Source organism: Paralichthys olivaceus, chromosome 23, assembly GCF_024713975.1.
Source record: "Paralichthys olivaceus isolate ysfri-2021 chromosome 23, ASM2471397v2, whole genome shotgun sequence".
In the NCBI taxonomy this organism is placed as follows: Eukaryota; Metazoa; Chordata; class Actinopteri; order Pleuronectiformes; family Paralichthyidae; genus Paralichthys; species Paralichthys olivaceus.
Window position 1 is genome coordinate 5,559,863 of NC_091115.1, and position 17,638 is coordinate 5,577,500.

The 17,638-nt window shown below is 39.5% G+C and overlaps 2 protein-coding genes and 1 long non-coding RNA gene across 3 annotated transcripts in view; 2 read left to right on the forward strand and 1 right to left on the reverse strand.

The window, feature by feature from the left end:
• Window positions 1-3,827: 3,827 nt before the first annotated feature.
• LOC109632727 (uncharacterized) lies at window positions 3,828-8,455 on the forward strand. The gene is made up of 3 exons (XM_020092155.2): window positions 3,828-4,766; window positions 6,433-7,064; window positions 7,590-8,455. Exons 1-3 carry the CDS (start codon window positions 4,744-4,746, stop codon window positions 7,961-7,963), a joined length of 1,029 nt encoding a protein of 342 aa, XP_019947714.2. The 5' UTR covers window positions 3,828-4,743; the 3' UTR covers window positions 7,964-8,455.
• Window positions 8,456-9,218: 763 nt separating this feature from the next.
• Window positions 9,219-17,638, forward strand: part of LOC109632768 (uncharacterized) — a 194,325-nt gene continuing 185,905 nt past the window's right edge. The window contains exon 1 of the long non-coding RNA XR_011240229.1: window positions 9,219-9,389. This is a non-coding gene — a long non-coding RNA (uncharacterized lncRNA). The remainder of the gene's footprint in view (window positions 9,390-17,638) is intronic.
• On the reverse strand, window positions 10,023-11,425 carry lepb (leptin b). Its single transcript, XM_069519822.1, has 3 exons — window positions 11,274-11,425; window positions 10,976-11,132; window positions 10,023-10,747 (listed from the first exon to the last, which is right to left on the reverse strand). Exons 1-3 carry the CDS (start codon window positions 11,345-11,347, stop codon window positions 10,427-10,429), a joined length of 552 nt encoding a protein of 183 aa, XP_069375923.1. The 5' UTR covers window positions 11,348-11,425; the 3' UTR covers window positions 10,023-10,426.

Sequence of the window (17,638 nt, forward strand, 5' to 3'; positions counted from 1 at the left end):
CAGTGATGAGAAGGTCAAGACCCCAAATCCTTCAAAACCTTTACACACTGAAATAACTGTTTTGTTTTTAAATTAAACAATTGATGATGTTTCAAGTTTCACTGTGTGCTGCAGTTTATAAAAGTAAAAGCAGAGTGAGCCGTGTCACTGATCAACATTTTAATATGACCTTTGAGAAAAAAATCCATAAAGACAAACCAATGCACACATGACGAGACTCTTAACATGCAGCACAACGTTCCTGTGCGTGTGTGGAGTCTCAGGAAAGAGTCAAGTGCTGTTGGTTTGTATACAATGAGATAAAGTGTGTGTGTAAGTTCCTGTGTGTGTGTGTGTGTGTTTGTAAATTTGTTCTCAGATAGATTTCCCTGCAGATTAGATGTGGCCGATAAATCAGATATGACCTTGGCGGACACATCATCTGTGTGTGTCTGTTCTTGATATTTAGCTTTAACACACTTTAATTCTACATTCATTATTTTTCAGCTCATGATGGAAATATCAGGCTCTTTAGCTGCTAAATGCTCGAGTGTGTTCATCACCGTTTCTCCCTCTGCTTCTAGAGCTGTAGACAGTTGACAATGAATAAGTTGCTTTTTCAAACCTTAAAACCTGTAAAACCAAAACAACCACCAGCAAAAACAGTGGAAGGAAAAAACAGACGAAGAAGAGTGACACATTATATCTGAACATGAATATTAATGAACATGATTCCCTGCTGTTTAATTTGCCCTGTTATAATATTGTATTTGATACCTGTCAGAAACACGTATCCTCTGTGGCCCTGGTGTAACTGACAGCTAAATTACAACAGATAGCCGATTGATTAAAACACAAAATGCCACATGGAGGTTTCAGGTGGGATTATGGGGCAGATGTTCGGATCCGGAGGGATGTGTGTCTGTCGTCTGTAATCAACGATCGTATGTTTAATACATCAGCTCCAAGCACCTGCTGGGAATCTAACACGTATGATGGAATGAAGGAAAGCTCACACAACAGTTGTCACACGTGAGCTTTAAGCGTGTTATGAATGTAAATCTCAGGCATCACGCGAAGATGGCAGGAGGGTGGAAGAAGATGGATGAGGAGAGGAAGAGGAGAGATAATGAACATGTGCAGTTTTGTGTCACATTTAATGCTTCTTCCTAGTATAAAAAATAATATTGTATAATTTGCAATATGTGGCTCTGAGTGTTTTGTGTCGTAGAGACTGTGCTGCCCATATAGATGCACTGTGTTAATCTTTATATGTCCGAGGCAAATGTCTGGAAAATGCCCAGAAAATTATGTCTGGACATTTTCCGGGGTTTGTGTCTGTAAATAGCTTACTCTGTTCTCCAAGTATGAGGAACCATAAAACTGAAAATTTCCGCATATTTCCTGAAGTTGGTTCTGGTCATGTTCTCCCCATATGTAAAACCGTAGTTTGCTTCTTTAAAAAGCACAAATATCTGTGTTTTAATCCGTTTTGTTTTCATCATTAACTTGAAATGAAAGATTTTGCATCATCGAACTCCAGACACAAAAATAAACGCTGTAGAGTTTGACCCCCTCTAAGACACGCTTGGTGTAACATCATCATATGAGTGAACAGTTATGGAGGCACATGACGCCAGGAGCAAATATGACAGAGATGAGTGTAAAGGGGAAAGACTGGGAGAAGAAGCAGGAAGCTGCAGTGGAATTCCCACACCCTGATGTGGGTGGACCCGTCCTGCCCTGAGAACAGAGCATTCACATTCTCTCTCCTCCTCTCCTCTTTTTCTCCTCGGCCTCCCCTCCCTCCCAACTTTCTCCTTCTTTGCTGGAACAATAGGGGCCGCGGAGAAACAATGTGAAAAGGAAAAGGCCGGGGGTTTCTGAGGCAGCGATAGAGGGGGTGGTCTGAGGTGCTGAGAGGGGAGAAATGGGCGAGAGGGTCCTGCAGCTTTGCAGGGGGAGAATGTATAGAAGATCAGCAGGGATGAGGGGCGACGTTAAAGAGGATGACATAAGATTGAGGAGAAGGGGTGGAGAGGAGTAGCCATGGCATCGTGGGTAACACAGGAACATGGCCTGTAGGGGGCCTGGGGGGTGGGGGGGTACTTTTTGTGGGACTCAATCATTTCTCTGCCTGACTGAGCCTGAGAGTGGCCACGCTGAGTCGCTCACAAAGTTTGAACACAAAATAAAACTCAACACAATGAAAACCAGTGAAAATAAAGCTGCTCTGATCAATCAGATTTCTCAAACCCAACTAGTCAGATTCCCAAACTGAAGAGCAGAGGGCCACAGTTTTACACCCAGGCAGTGGTTTACACAAATATTATATACCTGGGTTCTCAAATATCAGATCAACAGTGAATCGACAGTGAATTCCAACAAACCAAAAGACTATTTATCCATTATTCTATTAGTGTGCAGTATTATAACGGTGTATTCGACACATACAGCTCTCAGAAGGTCAAACGTAAAACAGCAGTATAGGAAAGTATAAGGTCATGGGTGTGTGTGTGTGTGTGTGTGTGTGCATTGAGGGGGAAGGTGCAAACCACTGCAGAAAATAGATCCAGAGTGAAGGGTGTGTGTGTGTGTGTGTGTGTGACCTAAAACTGCCTCTGCTGCCTGTATATGTGAAAGAATGGAAAGATGTGATCACCACCGCGACGGCCATTTTAGAGTCACCTACACACAACTCAACTCTGCCATGACGACAGCGACTCACATCTACAGCAAACTTCAGTGAGATGAACCCACGGTGACGTCAGAAGAGACGCTCTCATGGTTTTTAAATGAGCTTCCTTTTAGAATTCAGATTTTAGATGAGTCATTATAATTAGTCTTAAACACCAATGGCTGACCGGTGGCACAGTCCCACCTCTATTAATCAATTACTTCCAGTTAGACCAGTTTTGAGGCAGAACACACAGTTCTCTTCTTTCTGCAGAACAACCTGTTGTGTTGGTCTGTAGCGCCATCGTGTGGCACTGATATGTCTTGCAGTCATGTGCAGTTTATTAGAACATTATCGTGAGATAGAGCAGCTTATTGACCAGCAGGAGCAGAGACAGTTACAGGGGATGGGTCCACCCCTCATCTCAATCATCTTCCTCTTCAGGGATCAGGGATTGTTTAATAATCAGCCTCATCTGGCAAACGTACACTTCACGCACAGATCTTTAATCCTCTTCATCGTGACTCTTTCTTCCAACTATGTATATATATATAAATATGGTTATATGAGGTTTGTTTACCTCTTGGCTCCCTTGTGTTGCAATGCAACGATTAAAGGTCAAAAGGTAAAATGTTTAATAGACTTAAAGTATTATTATTAATATGAATGCATTTTTATTGAAGACAACAACAACTATAATATAAATATTCATAGTCATATAAATTTTTTGAGAAAATAAATATGTAAATAAAGTTATTATCATGATTATAAGTGGTATCAACAGTATGATCAGTAACTATAACAATAATAATAATGTTTTGTAATGATACATCAAAATGTTCATATTATTCTTCTCAATATTAATAAAACAATTGATAATGATATCATTGTCATTGACACTATTGCTATTACAATGTTGTTCCACATTGTAATCATAATAATAATAATAATAATAATAATACCGTCGTGCTCATAATCATTATTATTATTATTATTATTATTATTATTATTATTACTGTTACGATGTGAAACACATGTCACACATGATGATGACATCAGCAGGCTTTATGAAGACGCCCCCCCCCTCAGTGTGTCTCTCGGCTGTGGAAGGAGGCTGCAGCCTGAGGCTCTGTGAGTAACCTCGATCGAGAGCACAACACTAGAACAGTAGAGTGCCCGGACATGATTTAAACACGTAACCAGACTGTGTTCGTGCAGTAACTTCGCCAGAAGCTAGTTTAGCAGCACTAGCTAGCTAGCTATTTTCCAGCTAGTGGTTGCTAGCCAGCTGGATAAAGTTGGTTACATGCACTAGCCAGCCGGCTTGCCTGCTAGTGCTAGTGATCCGGTGTTTGTTTATAGTAGCTAGCTACGTTACTGTGAAGTTAAGACATCATATTTGAATCACTCCATCATTAACCCGTGTGTGTTCTGTGTGTGCACGTGTGGACTGTTTGCACTGTTTCCCACAGCATGGCAGAAAAAAAGCAGAGGGGGCATAAGAGCTTTCTTTCTTTGGGCCAAGGAAAGTTAGGAACTGTTCAAACAGCATGACTGGCATTGTAAAAACACATCTATTCTGATATTCTGATTCACATCGAATCATGCATGAAGGTGATTTATGGTGCAATGGTATGAGCTGCATACGTGCAAACTTTTTTGTGCCACCCCCCCCATCCTGACATCAGATCTGCACTCCTTTAATGAATCATCGTCATCATCATTATTATTATTATACAGTATAATCATCATTATTAGTATTATACAGTATAATAATAATAACAATGATTTATTAAACAATTCATCCCCCACTGCCGTAAATCATCTGACGGGAGCGAGCGCCTCATCAGCGCCATCCTGGCAGCAACGACTCGGTGCGCGTTCACGATCCTCAGGAGCCGGTGCAGGGCGTGAAGAGTCGGATCAGAAACACGGACACGGGCGTCGGTTCCTCTCGTTAATAACGACACCGACGCACACACGGTTGTTCTCCGGCGCCGAGAGCGGAACGCGACGGGGACGGCGCTGACGCAGTGTCCGATAGTCTGCAGTTTTCAGCCGGGACGAGTCCGGGCCTGGTCGGTGTAATGGGGAATCTAATGCCGGCAGCGTAAGTGAAGGACACGATGATCTAAATGACATTTACTCACCTTTTACCTTTTTAGCTGTGAATGAGGAACACGAGTCCACATGAGAGGAAGCGTGCTGAGGGCACGAGCATGCACGAGCATGCACGAGCACATGATGGAGTGAGTGTGGTACAGGCCTGAATGAGCTTTGCTGTAAATCTAACACCAAGAGGTCAGTTATAACTAATGATAATCTGCATATTATTATCCCCTCAAAGGACAACCAGCGCAGATGATCATTGGATGGATGGGTATTCATAATTATAATGATAAGAAAAATGTAATTACATTTCAGACCCCTCTTTATTCAAGTGTATTGATATTGGCAAAATGCAGATGTGGGAAACCTTTTCCCTGTCAAGACCTAATTTTAAATTTCTTTTTTATCAAATTCTGTTTATTGAAGGAATTTCAATATATCCAAGGTGCAATACTGAATGGTCGTTACAAAAACGTGTGGTAGACATGAGTGCATCAATTAGCACCGCTGGTCCAGATAGGCATGAATTGGGTAATATAACTTAATAAGAACAAAACCAAACAACAGCAGCAACGACAAATGCAACGTTATACAGAAAAGTAAGAGAATATATCAAACCTAATCTTCATATGTAAAATAATCCCTCCCTAGTCACTGCCAATACACTGCAATAAACTAGTAAACCAACCAACCACTTGCATCTGGTGTCAGATGGTAGTGATGGTGAGCGGAAATTAGTCTTTACAAAGGTCTACTTTGAAAATCATGTCCCACAGCAGTAGTTGGAACCAAACAGGTGCAAACTTCAGCGCGTGTCTCTTCAGAATAGAGAAAATCCTGAGGACGCACACACTATTTTGAAATAGAACTCAATCAGAGGAACTTTGAGCTCGTGGTAGCTTTGCAGCCTAATGATGTCACGCTGCCGGTCGCCGAGCTCAGGCTCAGGTGGTTCTTTGGCTTCTTTTGTTTAGGCTTCATGTTCTGAAACCAAATTCCTGAAGCTGCTTTCCAAACCCGTCTACATTCTCAGGCATCACAACAGGCTCTTGTTCTACAGAGTTTAAGAAAATGCAGTGTTTGCATACAGAGCACAATTTTACTTTGTCTGGTTTTAGCAGCTTTACAGCAGCACCAAGGTTTCAGCTTCTTATCTGGTCATTTGCTCACGGCTAAACGTTAGATCAGAATGTGATCTCGTGGAATCTGCTTGTTGGACACGTTAACACCAAAAAGTGTTCACTTTATCTACATGTGTCTGCAACCTCAACTGATCCAGTTGAGCAAGTTTCCAGCTGTAAAGACGGTTGACGTTGAACCTATTTTAATCACTTTGAATGCGTCTTTGAAACTTAGACACACGTCAGTGAAACATTTATATAATATAGATATTTTCTCCAGTCCTCTTGAGAACCGTGCAGTTCCTTTGAATTTCCTTGAAGTCGCCCAGCGAGGACATGTGTTTTTCATTCACGCTGACTAACAGCTTGAAGAGATTAAGAATGCTAGTTTAGTATTTTATCTTTATTCTCAGAAAAAATTATCGCTGTCATCTGTACATTTGTTACATTCTGTACATTTATAATTTCTATGCTTATCTCATGTGAACATTTTGGTTTGATTGTCATATTAAATCTGACTTTTTGTCATTTTGTCTTTTACTCCAGTTTTCTCTGGACTGATCACACGATGCCTGAACAAGACAGTGGAGGGATGTTCATGACCTGGAGGATCAGGAACAACATAACTTATTATTATGCTGCATTTCCAGAGGCAGGTCACCAGATGCTGTGTCCAGCCAAAGACACTCAGACCTCCCCTGCTCTGTCACCCTCAACTCTTCCCCTCAGTGACTCCCCCTCTGCAGACCCCTCCTCCTCTCCATTGCTCTCTCATTCACCCTCGCACACAACTGCCTCCACCCACAGCCAAACACATTCCCGTCCCCTTCTTCTTTTCTTCTCATGGCTAGGTGCCCGGCCTGGGGCAGTGGCCAAGTACAGGGACCTTTACTTGAACTGCGGCATCGATGTCCTTGTGGTGCAGAGCCGTGTCATGCACTTCCTGTGGCCTCGATGGGGCCTCGACTATGGATTGGAGGTGTTGCAGGTGTTGGAGAAGCCTCAGTTCTCGGGGCGGGAGGTGCTGGTCCATTCGACTTCCATCGGTGGCTACACTTTCACCCAGGTACTCACCCACATCGCTCAGGAGCCTAAACAGCATGCAGGCCTGGCCCAGAGGGTGATAGGACACATCTACGACAGCTTGGTGGCCGGTACTCTGGAGCACATGGCGACAGGTGAGCGACAGTGATCAACTGCATGTCCAGCGAGCTCAGGTTACATTCGTGTCGAAGTTGTGTGTCATATCTTTAAATAATTCATCAGGCAGCCGACCCACTGCCCCAGTTGTTAAAGGCTCCAGGAATTCTTTGTGGCAACTAGTTCCTCATGTAACTTGCCTCAGGACAGTTGTTGCAAATGTCAATTTACATTTATATAAGACTAACTTTTTTTTATAGATAGATAATATAGATAGGAAATATCATTTTTTTTGCAGCCACTGTCCTAATGCAGGCTCCAAACAAGGTGGCTTTAACTCAAGAGTTTTGATTCTACTACTATATCTCTGTCATTTTTGTGTTATTTATGTTTTTATTTTATTATATTTTTGTCTACAAAATGTCCCCAAATGTAAAAGAAATTCCCACCAGGAGAGAAGGATAAGTAATAACCCAAATTAAATGCATGAACTTGAATTTGAGTACAATATGTCTCTTTTTAATGTAACCCTCTTAATCATATGCTCTCTCGTTGCTGTTCAGGCCTCGGCAAGACTCTGGTGCCTCGTTTCGAGGGATTCGTCAAATACACAGCCATGCTTTACTTCTGGCTCTTCAAATCCCACACAGCAGACTTTTACGACAACGGTGTCCAGGTTTTCCGCAACAGCCCAATAACCACGCCAGCCCTCTTCTTCTACAGCGAAAATGACGCCCTTTGCGACTGGGTTGCCATGGAAAACGTTATTGACCTCTGGAGGAAGAGAGGCATGGCCGTGGAGAGCAAGAAGTGGAAGGAGTCGAAACACGCAGCGCACATGCGATGCCACCCGCAAGACTATCTGTCTACACTGGAAAGATTCTTGAAGTCACTGCCGACCCTCTCCCTCAAATCAAAATTGGAATATGTCAAATAGATGAATTTTTATCTTGCAGGTTGAACGAATATATTTATTTTTCTCTCTTTTTAGTGTTTTCTGCTGTTTGACTTTGTTGTTTTTGAATATAGTTCTTCTTGCTTGAACCAGTCAGAGACGTACTGAATACCTGACAGAAGCAAAATCACTCTACTGGCTTATATATAAGTATCTATTACTCTTTGTTTTTTGTCTTATGGTAAAATATCTATGTCGGGATTCTATGAGAATGACGACTTATTGTTTCTTGATCTCGTTGGTCAGCAGTCTGACTGCTAATGTGAGGTTAGGCCAAAGAAACTTGGGACACCCACTGATCTCACTTTGTGGTCCACGCCACCGATTGCTGCACAAAATGCATTTGAGAAGCATGAATGAAGAATTTAATGTGATGCACAGAAAAAATGAAACATGAATGGGAATGTTTGGGCAATTGTAATATATTTGCAGTGTGTGCACAATTTTTAAAATAAAAGATAAGAAAGTGACAAAGTGTTCCAATTATTACCAGACATCAAAAATATAAATGTGTGTGTGTGTGTGTGTGTGTGTAAATATATAAATATATATATAAATGAAAGGTTTTAGAAATATATCAAAACCATGATAAATGCAATATTTTGAATGTAATATAATTATCAGTATTTGTAATAGATTAAATGTTTATATTTCTTTTTACCTATATTTAAAATATAATTTGTGTATTTAAAAAGTAATAATGCTTTTATTTTCTGTGATTAAACCTCTCAATCCATATTTAATTAGTATCGATATAAAATATATATCTATTTTAAATACATTTCTAATAAAATGTTATTAAGTAAGACAACATAATATATTTACAGTATAAACATGCAGTATATATATAAAGTTTAATCAAACTTTAGAAATGTTTAATTTATATTAGATTTTTACATAAAATTTGCCATATACAGTATACAGTTTATGTCTATAGATGTAGTTTAAAAAAAAAAAAATATATATATATATATATATATATATATATATGTTTAAAATAAGATACGTATCATATTTCAAATGTATTAATATTTTAAATATTTTAAATGTATTTGTTTCGTTCTACATATATTTGATTCATGATTTCGTATTAAAGCAGCAAATTATTATTATAATTTATCAAAACAAACGTCAATTCCCCAATGAAATCTCATTGGTCTCGTCTGCTTCCACCCCCCGGACAGGTAGATGGTTCAGTCCTTCAAACCACGAGTGTTTACGTTTCCGACTGCGAGTGAACGTAGCTAATGCTAATGCTAATGTGTGTGTGTGTGAGTTTGTGTGTGTGTGTGTGTGTGTGTGTGTGTGTGTGTGTGTTTGTGTGTGTGTGTGTGAGTGAGAGTCACAAACGGGAAGTAGTTCAATTGACAGCTTCCTGCTGACTGACACCAGCTGTGCCAACTAAGAAGTGAGTTAAACAAAGTTGTGTGTGTCTGTATGTCTGTATGTGTGTGTGTGTGTGTGTCTGTGTGTGTGTGAGTGAGTGTGTGTGTGTCTGTGTGTGTGTGTGTGACAGTTCAGATCTGTCAACAACAACCTGAGACCAGCTGAAGTCTGAACACTGTGTTTCCTTCAGGTTTCTCTCACGTTTACACCAGTTTCCCCTGAAACTGTTTAAATAACAATATCCTCACATGTCATTTATATTAAATCTTGCTTTTTATGCTTTAAGGGCAATCTACATTGATTGTAAAATGCAGTGGTCATACACTGAGGTCCTTCAACACAATAAACAGAGATAAAAGAAGAGTGTAAAGCTAAGAAGCATTACAAATCATGTATAACGATAAAACATTTTAAATAGAACTTAATAAAGATCAAACCTCCAAAAAGGCACAACAGTCAAAAATACTGTTGAAACTACGTCCTGTCTCACAATGTTAAAGAAAGTTGGGGGGAAGAAATCCTGGATCTGCCCCCGGATTTTGGATCCACACCAAAATGTAATGTGCTCATTCCTGACTCATAATTCTGCCTTGTTCCGTAGTAAACAGTTTTTGGAAATGTTTGCGTAATCTAAAAAAAATCTACAGGCATCAAATATTGACTAAAATCTTTATTTCAGAGTTTAATGTATTTTTTATGAAAAAGAGCTTCATGAAAAAATATTAGAACAAACAACACACTTCAGATAACAATTTTCAATGTTCATTTCCATACTTACATCATCAGGATGCACGTTTTAAAATGTAAACCGTACTGGAAGAAACATCTGCTGTCATATCTACTCAAATTCAACCTTATTCAAATTATATACATAAAAAGTCAACAAACACATCTCCAGCTTATATGTTTTTACATTTATATATTTTTTACATAGAAGTTGTATAAAATTAATGCTATGCGCCGTAAAAACATCTTTAACAAAATAAAAAACTAAATTATGTGCAAAGACAAATTGCATTGAGCCATGACGGCCAGACTCTGCATATTGAGTGTGAATTCTCAGCAGACCTTGAGCTTGTCCACCTTGAGAAGCAGCTTCTCCATGTAGACCTGCACCTTTATCAGCGTCAGGTAAAGTTGACTTTCAGGGAACTGATTGTCTCCGGCCTCTCCGCTGGGTCTGGACTGGACGGGGCAGTCCATGATCTGGGCGAGGGAGCGCACCCGTCCCTCCAGGCTGGAGACGTCGGTCTGGACCTGGCTGACGATGTTTGTGAAGGGATTCTGCAGCTCTTTTTCCAAAAGTCCCAGCTCAAGGCTGATGCTCGTGAGTCCCTCGATAGAAGGAGTGCTGACTTCTATCTGCGGAAACACCGACAGCTAAGCAAAAGAAGGAAAACTTAATGTCAATGGGTTGCAGGGAATATTTAAACCTTAATTAAGACATCCTCCTGCTATTTGTGCATTTATTTAAAACTACTAAGGCACTGTGATACGTATAAGATAGAGTTTTCTTGCAGCAATTATTAAAAAAAGGCCAGAAATATACACATCTAAGACTTTTCCTAAAAAGACACTGATTTCCCAGCACTGCGACAGACTGCGTACCTGTCCCCTCACTTTGTTGATGTGGACCTGAGTTGTTTGAACCATATTTTTGATTTCGTATATTGTGTTTCTTATGGAGTGTCTCTTCGAGCGACGACGCGTGGAACCAGCAGCTGCCACCACAGCGGCACAGAGGAGGGTCAGAAGGATGCGCATCCTAAAAATAAAAAGTAAATCGGCCATAAGAAAGAACTACAATCAGCTCATGCACTAAAAGTCATAGTGAAACTTTACAATTGCTTTTAGAATTTTTGTCTCTATATTAAAACTCTTAAAAAAAATGGAGGAGAATTCTCACCTTGTAGCTGCTCCTGTTTCACAGAATAACAAGACAGACAGATGACAAATGTCTGTTTGAAGGTTTCCCCTCATTTAAATACTCTGCTGTGAACTCAAGCCCCCCCCCCCTCCCACTGGTCAAACTGCTCTGGTTTACTCTAAAGGAAATTGAAACTGTCAAAAAAAAAAAAAATCCCCATCTTTCTGATTTGGTCCCCTGGAATTCACACACACATCCTGTGTCCCTTGTGTTTCCCCCTCAGATTATCACTGGTGTGTCTGCTGCTGTAAGCCTGTTTTCTTTTTTTTTTTAATGCTACAATTCAATATTAACCTTTAAGTACCGGAACACGTGTAGGTAGGCTGCAGCTTGAGTTGGCACCATGCAGTGCCGAGCCACTAATACCCCAAAGATAGAAATAGATCATAAAAGAATGGTGAAGTGCAGTACATGTATGTAACATGTTACACATACAGGGTGAAACGCATTGAGAAACTGGTATTCCTTCATCTTGAAATTCAGGATAAAGGACGATGCGTCATCATCTTGTTGCCATCTATGTTTAAAAGTGATTTTCTTCACGTCCGTCTTTGAAAGCAGTGATCTTATTTTGAAGACATACGTGGAACGATGAGCCGGGAAATACTTTGTTTGTTGGGACGTGGAAACTGTGACGTTTTTCGCCTGGTTTTATTATCACTGTTAGTGTGAGTTAAAAATGGAAAACATAATAACGGCATGCACACAGGTTCGTTAAAAACTGTGGTGGTAGTTTCCGGAGGTGGTTTGTCTGAAGGTGATGCTCCAGCTTTTGACTGTGTGTGTGTGTGTGTGTGTGTGTGTGTGTGTGTGTATGGAAAAAATGAGTATAAATCAATCAATAAATTAAATCGGTGTCAGTTCACACGTTGGCCGACAACAGAACCTGTTTTAACACCAGTGACACAAGTCAAACTGTCATATCAGGCTCAGTCAAGTCTGAATCATACATATTTCCATCTATCTCCATGGATAAGATAAATAAAATATTGTACAAAATTGTGTAAATTAGATTTTTTGATTTATTTTAATCAATTATTTCACTTCTATAGAATAGCTAATTAAAAATGTACCATATTATTACATAGACGCTATATCACTTTGATGTGATAAATATATTAAATTTTGATTAGTTTTTAAATATGTTAAAACTATGATAGAACTGACAGCATAAGCACGTTAGTAGTAGTTGTAGTAATAATCATAATAATCATGAGAGAAAGGTTGTCACTTAAAAACGATATCTTTTTCTTTTATTTAGACATATGTTCAAAACCTTAAATATCTATTCAACTATTTTACTATGTTCATTTGTCAAATTTGATTTTCTAAACCCAGAGTGTAATGATCTTCGAGGAGAAATAATGATGTTATATATTGTAGAATTATCTCTTCAGTTGCTGATCAGACAGGAAGTGATGAAATGACCCATTAGACATATTCCCTGTGTTTATGAAACTCTCGGCCCGGGTCACGGCAGCACAACATGTTGATATCTGCACAGTGACGTCAGAGTAAAGTAGTCATTGCGTGAATATGTTCCATTGATTAGCCGTCCTGTTGACGACACACACGAGACAACAAAGACATGTTTTGCATTCCTCTTTATTTTCCAAAACACACTAGCATGCGTGGAATCTCTCAGTTGGGGATTGCTGCTCAGTTAAAAGTTGTAGTTGCAACCTCTGGAGGACAGATGCTGCTTCTCTTTGAGAGAACCTCTGCCTTGGTAATTTGTGGTTATTGAGTGAGAGCCTTCTGGGAATTTTCTCCACCCGACTTCTTGGTTTAAAGTCCAGAAGTACAAAAGCTGGATTCAAGAGATTTTGTGGAGATCAGAGCTGACACCGACGTCAATGTGCTGAAAACAACATTTACAACATCACTTCCTGCCTCGGGAATTGTTGCTGTCTTGAACGCATCGGGCAGCACTGTGTACCTGTGAAAGGAGAACGTCCTGACCCAATACTTTTATACTTGGGGCCAATTTCATATATTTCTTCGCTTCTGAGGAAATCTGACTCATTGAGTCATTCATCCTACGACTCCTTGGAACAGGATGAGGATTAACATTGAGAATACTGAGTCAAATAAATATCCTTCCTCTGCTGAGGGTTAGTGGACGAATCATAATGACCGTTAACTGATCCGTGAACTGTTCCCGTAAACTGATTCTGCACTTCCCAAAAACATTTTTTCCATCCAGTCAGGCTACTGAGCACAAACACATTGCCCCTCTGTCTCGGAGGAACAACTGTAGGCAGATGACAAATACTTTTCCACCGAAGTAAGTGACACATAGAAACGAGGGTGGAGTGATTGGAATATTTTCTGTGTTCGATTCCAGTAAACCACATGTGGAATATGGTCACACCCTCTATTTTTATTTTCATCACCAACTAAACCCTCGTCGGTTGAGGACATCTTTTACTGCACAATCCCAACTAGTAGCCTCGACAGCCTGGTGTCCACAGGAAGCAGCTGTGATTAGTTGCAGTCAGTTGGTCCTGAAATGTCCTGAAGTTATCCAGAGGGACTGTATGTGAGTACATGAATACATGATGTATCGTGTAATGTAGGGTGATAAGTACCAGAAACTGTGTCTGTTCTGAAGAACCACAGACCTGTCGTTGGTTTTATCAGAATGATTTTCAGAAAGTGAAACTCACAGATTCTCCTTTCTGCTTATTCCCAAACACGTTTATTTCTTTATTTTAACTTTCTTCTCAATTATTAATTACAACTTTATCCTTCTAGAAGTATGACTTTATTCTTAGTACATTATGACTGTATTTGCTATTAGATTAGAACTTTTTTTCTCTTTAAATTACAAAACTTTTTTCTAAGTTAATTCTTGGAATATTATGAAATTATTCTTAATATGGCCCCAAAAGTCTTTCTTCTTCCCTCTGTTCATATAGAATTTCAATATATTTCAACTAAATGCAGAATACTCTTGACCTCACAGACTTTATGAGGTTTTAACCCTGACTTCAATATAAGCAGCTTGTTTATCTCTTGAAGATTATGACCCATCTTTCACAACTTCTGTTGGTTTCTTTTCATTTCCAGTGAAACTATGGATAGAGACAGTAACATTTCCAGTTCTAACAGCGGCAGCGTGAATACAAATTAAGTATTACATCATCCATGTTTAACTCTTTTGGCTGTAACTCTGTAGCTATGTAAACATTCTGTCTCCATCTTAGACTTTTTCTTTTGAACAGACGTTGTGATGCAGCTGCAGTGAGTTCTAGGTTGCAGTTCTCAAAACGTCCTCTGGAGGGCTACAGCCACCCAGAGATATAACAGAGGACCAGTTTTTCTGTTTGAATTCGTCTCATCAACGTTTGACATTCTTCCCTTTTTAAAAAATCAATTTGATCTAACTGTAAAACAAACGTTAAATAATTTTATATACTAGAATAATCTCGGAAAATATTTAAGGCTTTGATCTTATCATGTTGTTTGCGCTCTCAGTGGTTTTTCCACAATAGTTTTATTCTCTTTTACTGAACATTTCTTCTATTCTTTGAAATAATTTCCATTAATCGTGTTGTGACTGGCAAGTTTTTTTTTCTTCCATTTTGTATCAAATTACATGTAGCTACAGATATTTAAATATATGTTTTACAGTAACATTTGATTTAAAATATCCTTTCCGCTGTCTTTTGCTTATGGTTACCAATTTAATTCAATCCATAGTAAGTGGCAGAGGAGCAAAAGTGCATTCACCATCCCACGTCCGTATCTGCTGACACGGATGAGGCGCTGGCCTATTTCCCAGGGCGATGTGTGACACAAATTTGTGGGCCACAGTCGTGGTTTAGTCGAGAATCTCCAGCATCGGAGCTGAAGGTCAGTCGGAGATTTGTTTGGTCAATTAACGGAAGCAGGGGCCTGGTCTACTGGAAAACATGGAGCTCGTGTTTGGTCTGTTGACGCTCACGAGGCAGGCAGAGGTGGCATTGGTTGGCACTGTGGTTGGTACTGTAAAATCTGTGTTAGTTTTATATATGTAAACAAGTAAAGCTAAATAAATGGGTTATTTTATGATTAGCTTCAGTGGTTCCTTTATTTGTGGACTTTTAATTGAAGGAGCTGCATTTTTGTTAAACCTCCGATAAGCCTTTCTAAAAAGGCAGATAGAAATCTGTGATACATTTGGTGCAATGTCTGTATCAGTGTAATTTATGAATTAATAATGTTAAGTATGTGTAAAATATAAATAACAATATCAGCTTAGTTGCGTAGATACACAAAGTGCTGGAACAGTTGCAGCCGACCCCAGAAGATGGTTGTAATATTTTAAATAGAAGACAAAACAGCTCAGTCTTATTTCATCTTTATTCAGCGAGAATTCAATAACAAACATGCAAACGACAAGAAAACAGACAAACCTTAACATTTGTAACTACACATAACATCAGAGAAAAGAGGGCGGGACAGGACGCGTCCTTAATCTTCCTCATTGTGTTTTCCCATTATATGTACATTACATAAACACACGCATGTAAACACTCACTGAGCGATTCCGTCACGTGCGATTGAAGCCTCGTCACCGCACAAGAAGCGAATAAAAATTGCCTCAGGTTTTAACGCACAAAAGCCACATTGTGAAGGGGGTTCGGATAAATATTCACATTTATGTAACACAGAGAACGTCAAAGGCTCAAAGACGCACGTTTCCTTCCCCCTCGGCTCATTGGGTCGCTGTGTGTGCATCTTTTTGCCTGGTGATGAGATTCCATTCATCATTTTTGAAACAAATTAATTTGAGTACATCATCAGTAAATATAGTACTAAATACAGGAGCATGTAATCTAAAATATTTCAAGTGTATAGATGGAATTTATGGAACAGAATCCAATGAAGCGTCTCACTGCCAATGTGTCTATAGCCAGTTATTTCCTCAACAAACTTTATTGACTCTCTCGTTGATGTAAAATCACAGAAAATGTCCTCACAAACGCACAAATACAGCATATTTAGAACTGTGACTACAAAAGATGGTGTTTTGGCCACAAATAGAAAAAAACACATGATATCCCCCTGACATGATGAAAGCAGGATTTGACATGTGCTTCAAATGTTCCACACCCATTTAGTTTTTCTTGAATCTACATCTGAACTGTCTCAAAGCTCCAGGAACTATCCTATATTTCTTTTTGCTTCCACCTCCTTATCACAGTTTGACCAACAGAAAACAACGTATGGCTTTTTCCTGGATTCTTCTACGGACAAAGTTAAGATATTCCATAAAGATCACATGTATTATACTGCTTTTCAACGACACTCCCTCACTTTATAGTCAAATCAAGCATCTGCAGGTTTGCTCCACACAATTGTACCTGGACAGTGACAATAAAGATCTTACATTGAATCTTAAACTGAAGTTTATACTCACATCTTATCAAACGTTTCTTCTGGAGTTGAGGCGAGTAAAGCTTCGGTCATTTTATCACATCCTGTACAATCCCTCTCAAATTATTCCTATTATCATATTTTTATATTTCTCAACTGATATTGAGGAACTCCTAACTTTGGCCAGGCCTTGTACAAACTCACATCATGTTAGATCTTAACACATCTCAAAGGTTCGACTATGAGGACGGCCCTCACTCTGAAACTCCCACAGATGAGACATACTCACTGCTCCATCAGGAGGACAAAAGGGAGACATCTTGTCTCAGATGCCAGAATCCAGTGCAGATACTTTTTGGGGTAAGGGCTTCCTGGCTACTGCCTTAGGAACAGCAAGCCCAGACCGCAAAAAGACCCACAAAGGACAAAAATGTTCGGAATCACAACAACTCGTGCTGACGTCCTCACCTGCAGAAAGAGAAAGAGACGTCAGTGCATCAGATCCTTTATTTTATGCAGTTGGGAAACACAGGACACAACTCACCTCTAAAGTATAATTACTGAAGGTTACCAAAATATTTCAGTTACACCTTTTATACCTATTCTTATTTATTTGTTGAAACGTTCAGGAAATTGCCATGAATGCCAACACCTTAGTATAAACCCTGTTTTCTTAACTTACTTCACCCACCACTCACTTCTCTGAGTGGTGAAAAGAACTCACTCCCAAAATATCTCTTCGTGTTTTCTTGTTCCTTTGAAAACCCAAAGCAAGATTCAGGAAATACTGTTTTCCACATCTTCTAATTGAATATGGTGAATTTCTGCTGAATGGCAGAGGGAAGCAAGCAAAACATGTTGATGCCTTCGATGCTGCTCCATTAAAACAACTGAAATACAACGTGCTGGGAAACAGATGTCTTGAAGATCTTCCATAGAGAAGAAGTGAAGAAGTGCAGAGTCATTTCCATTGTTTCACT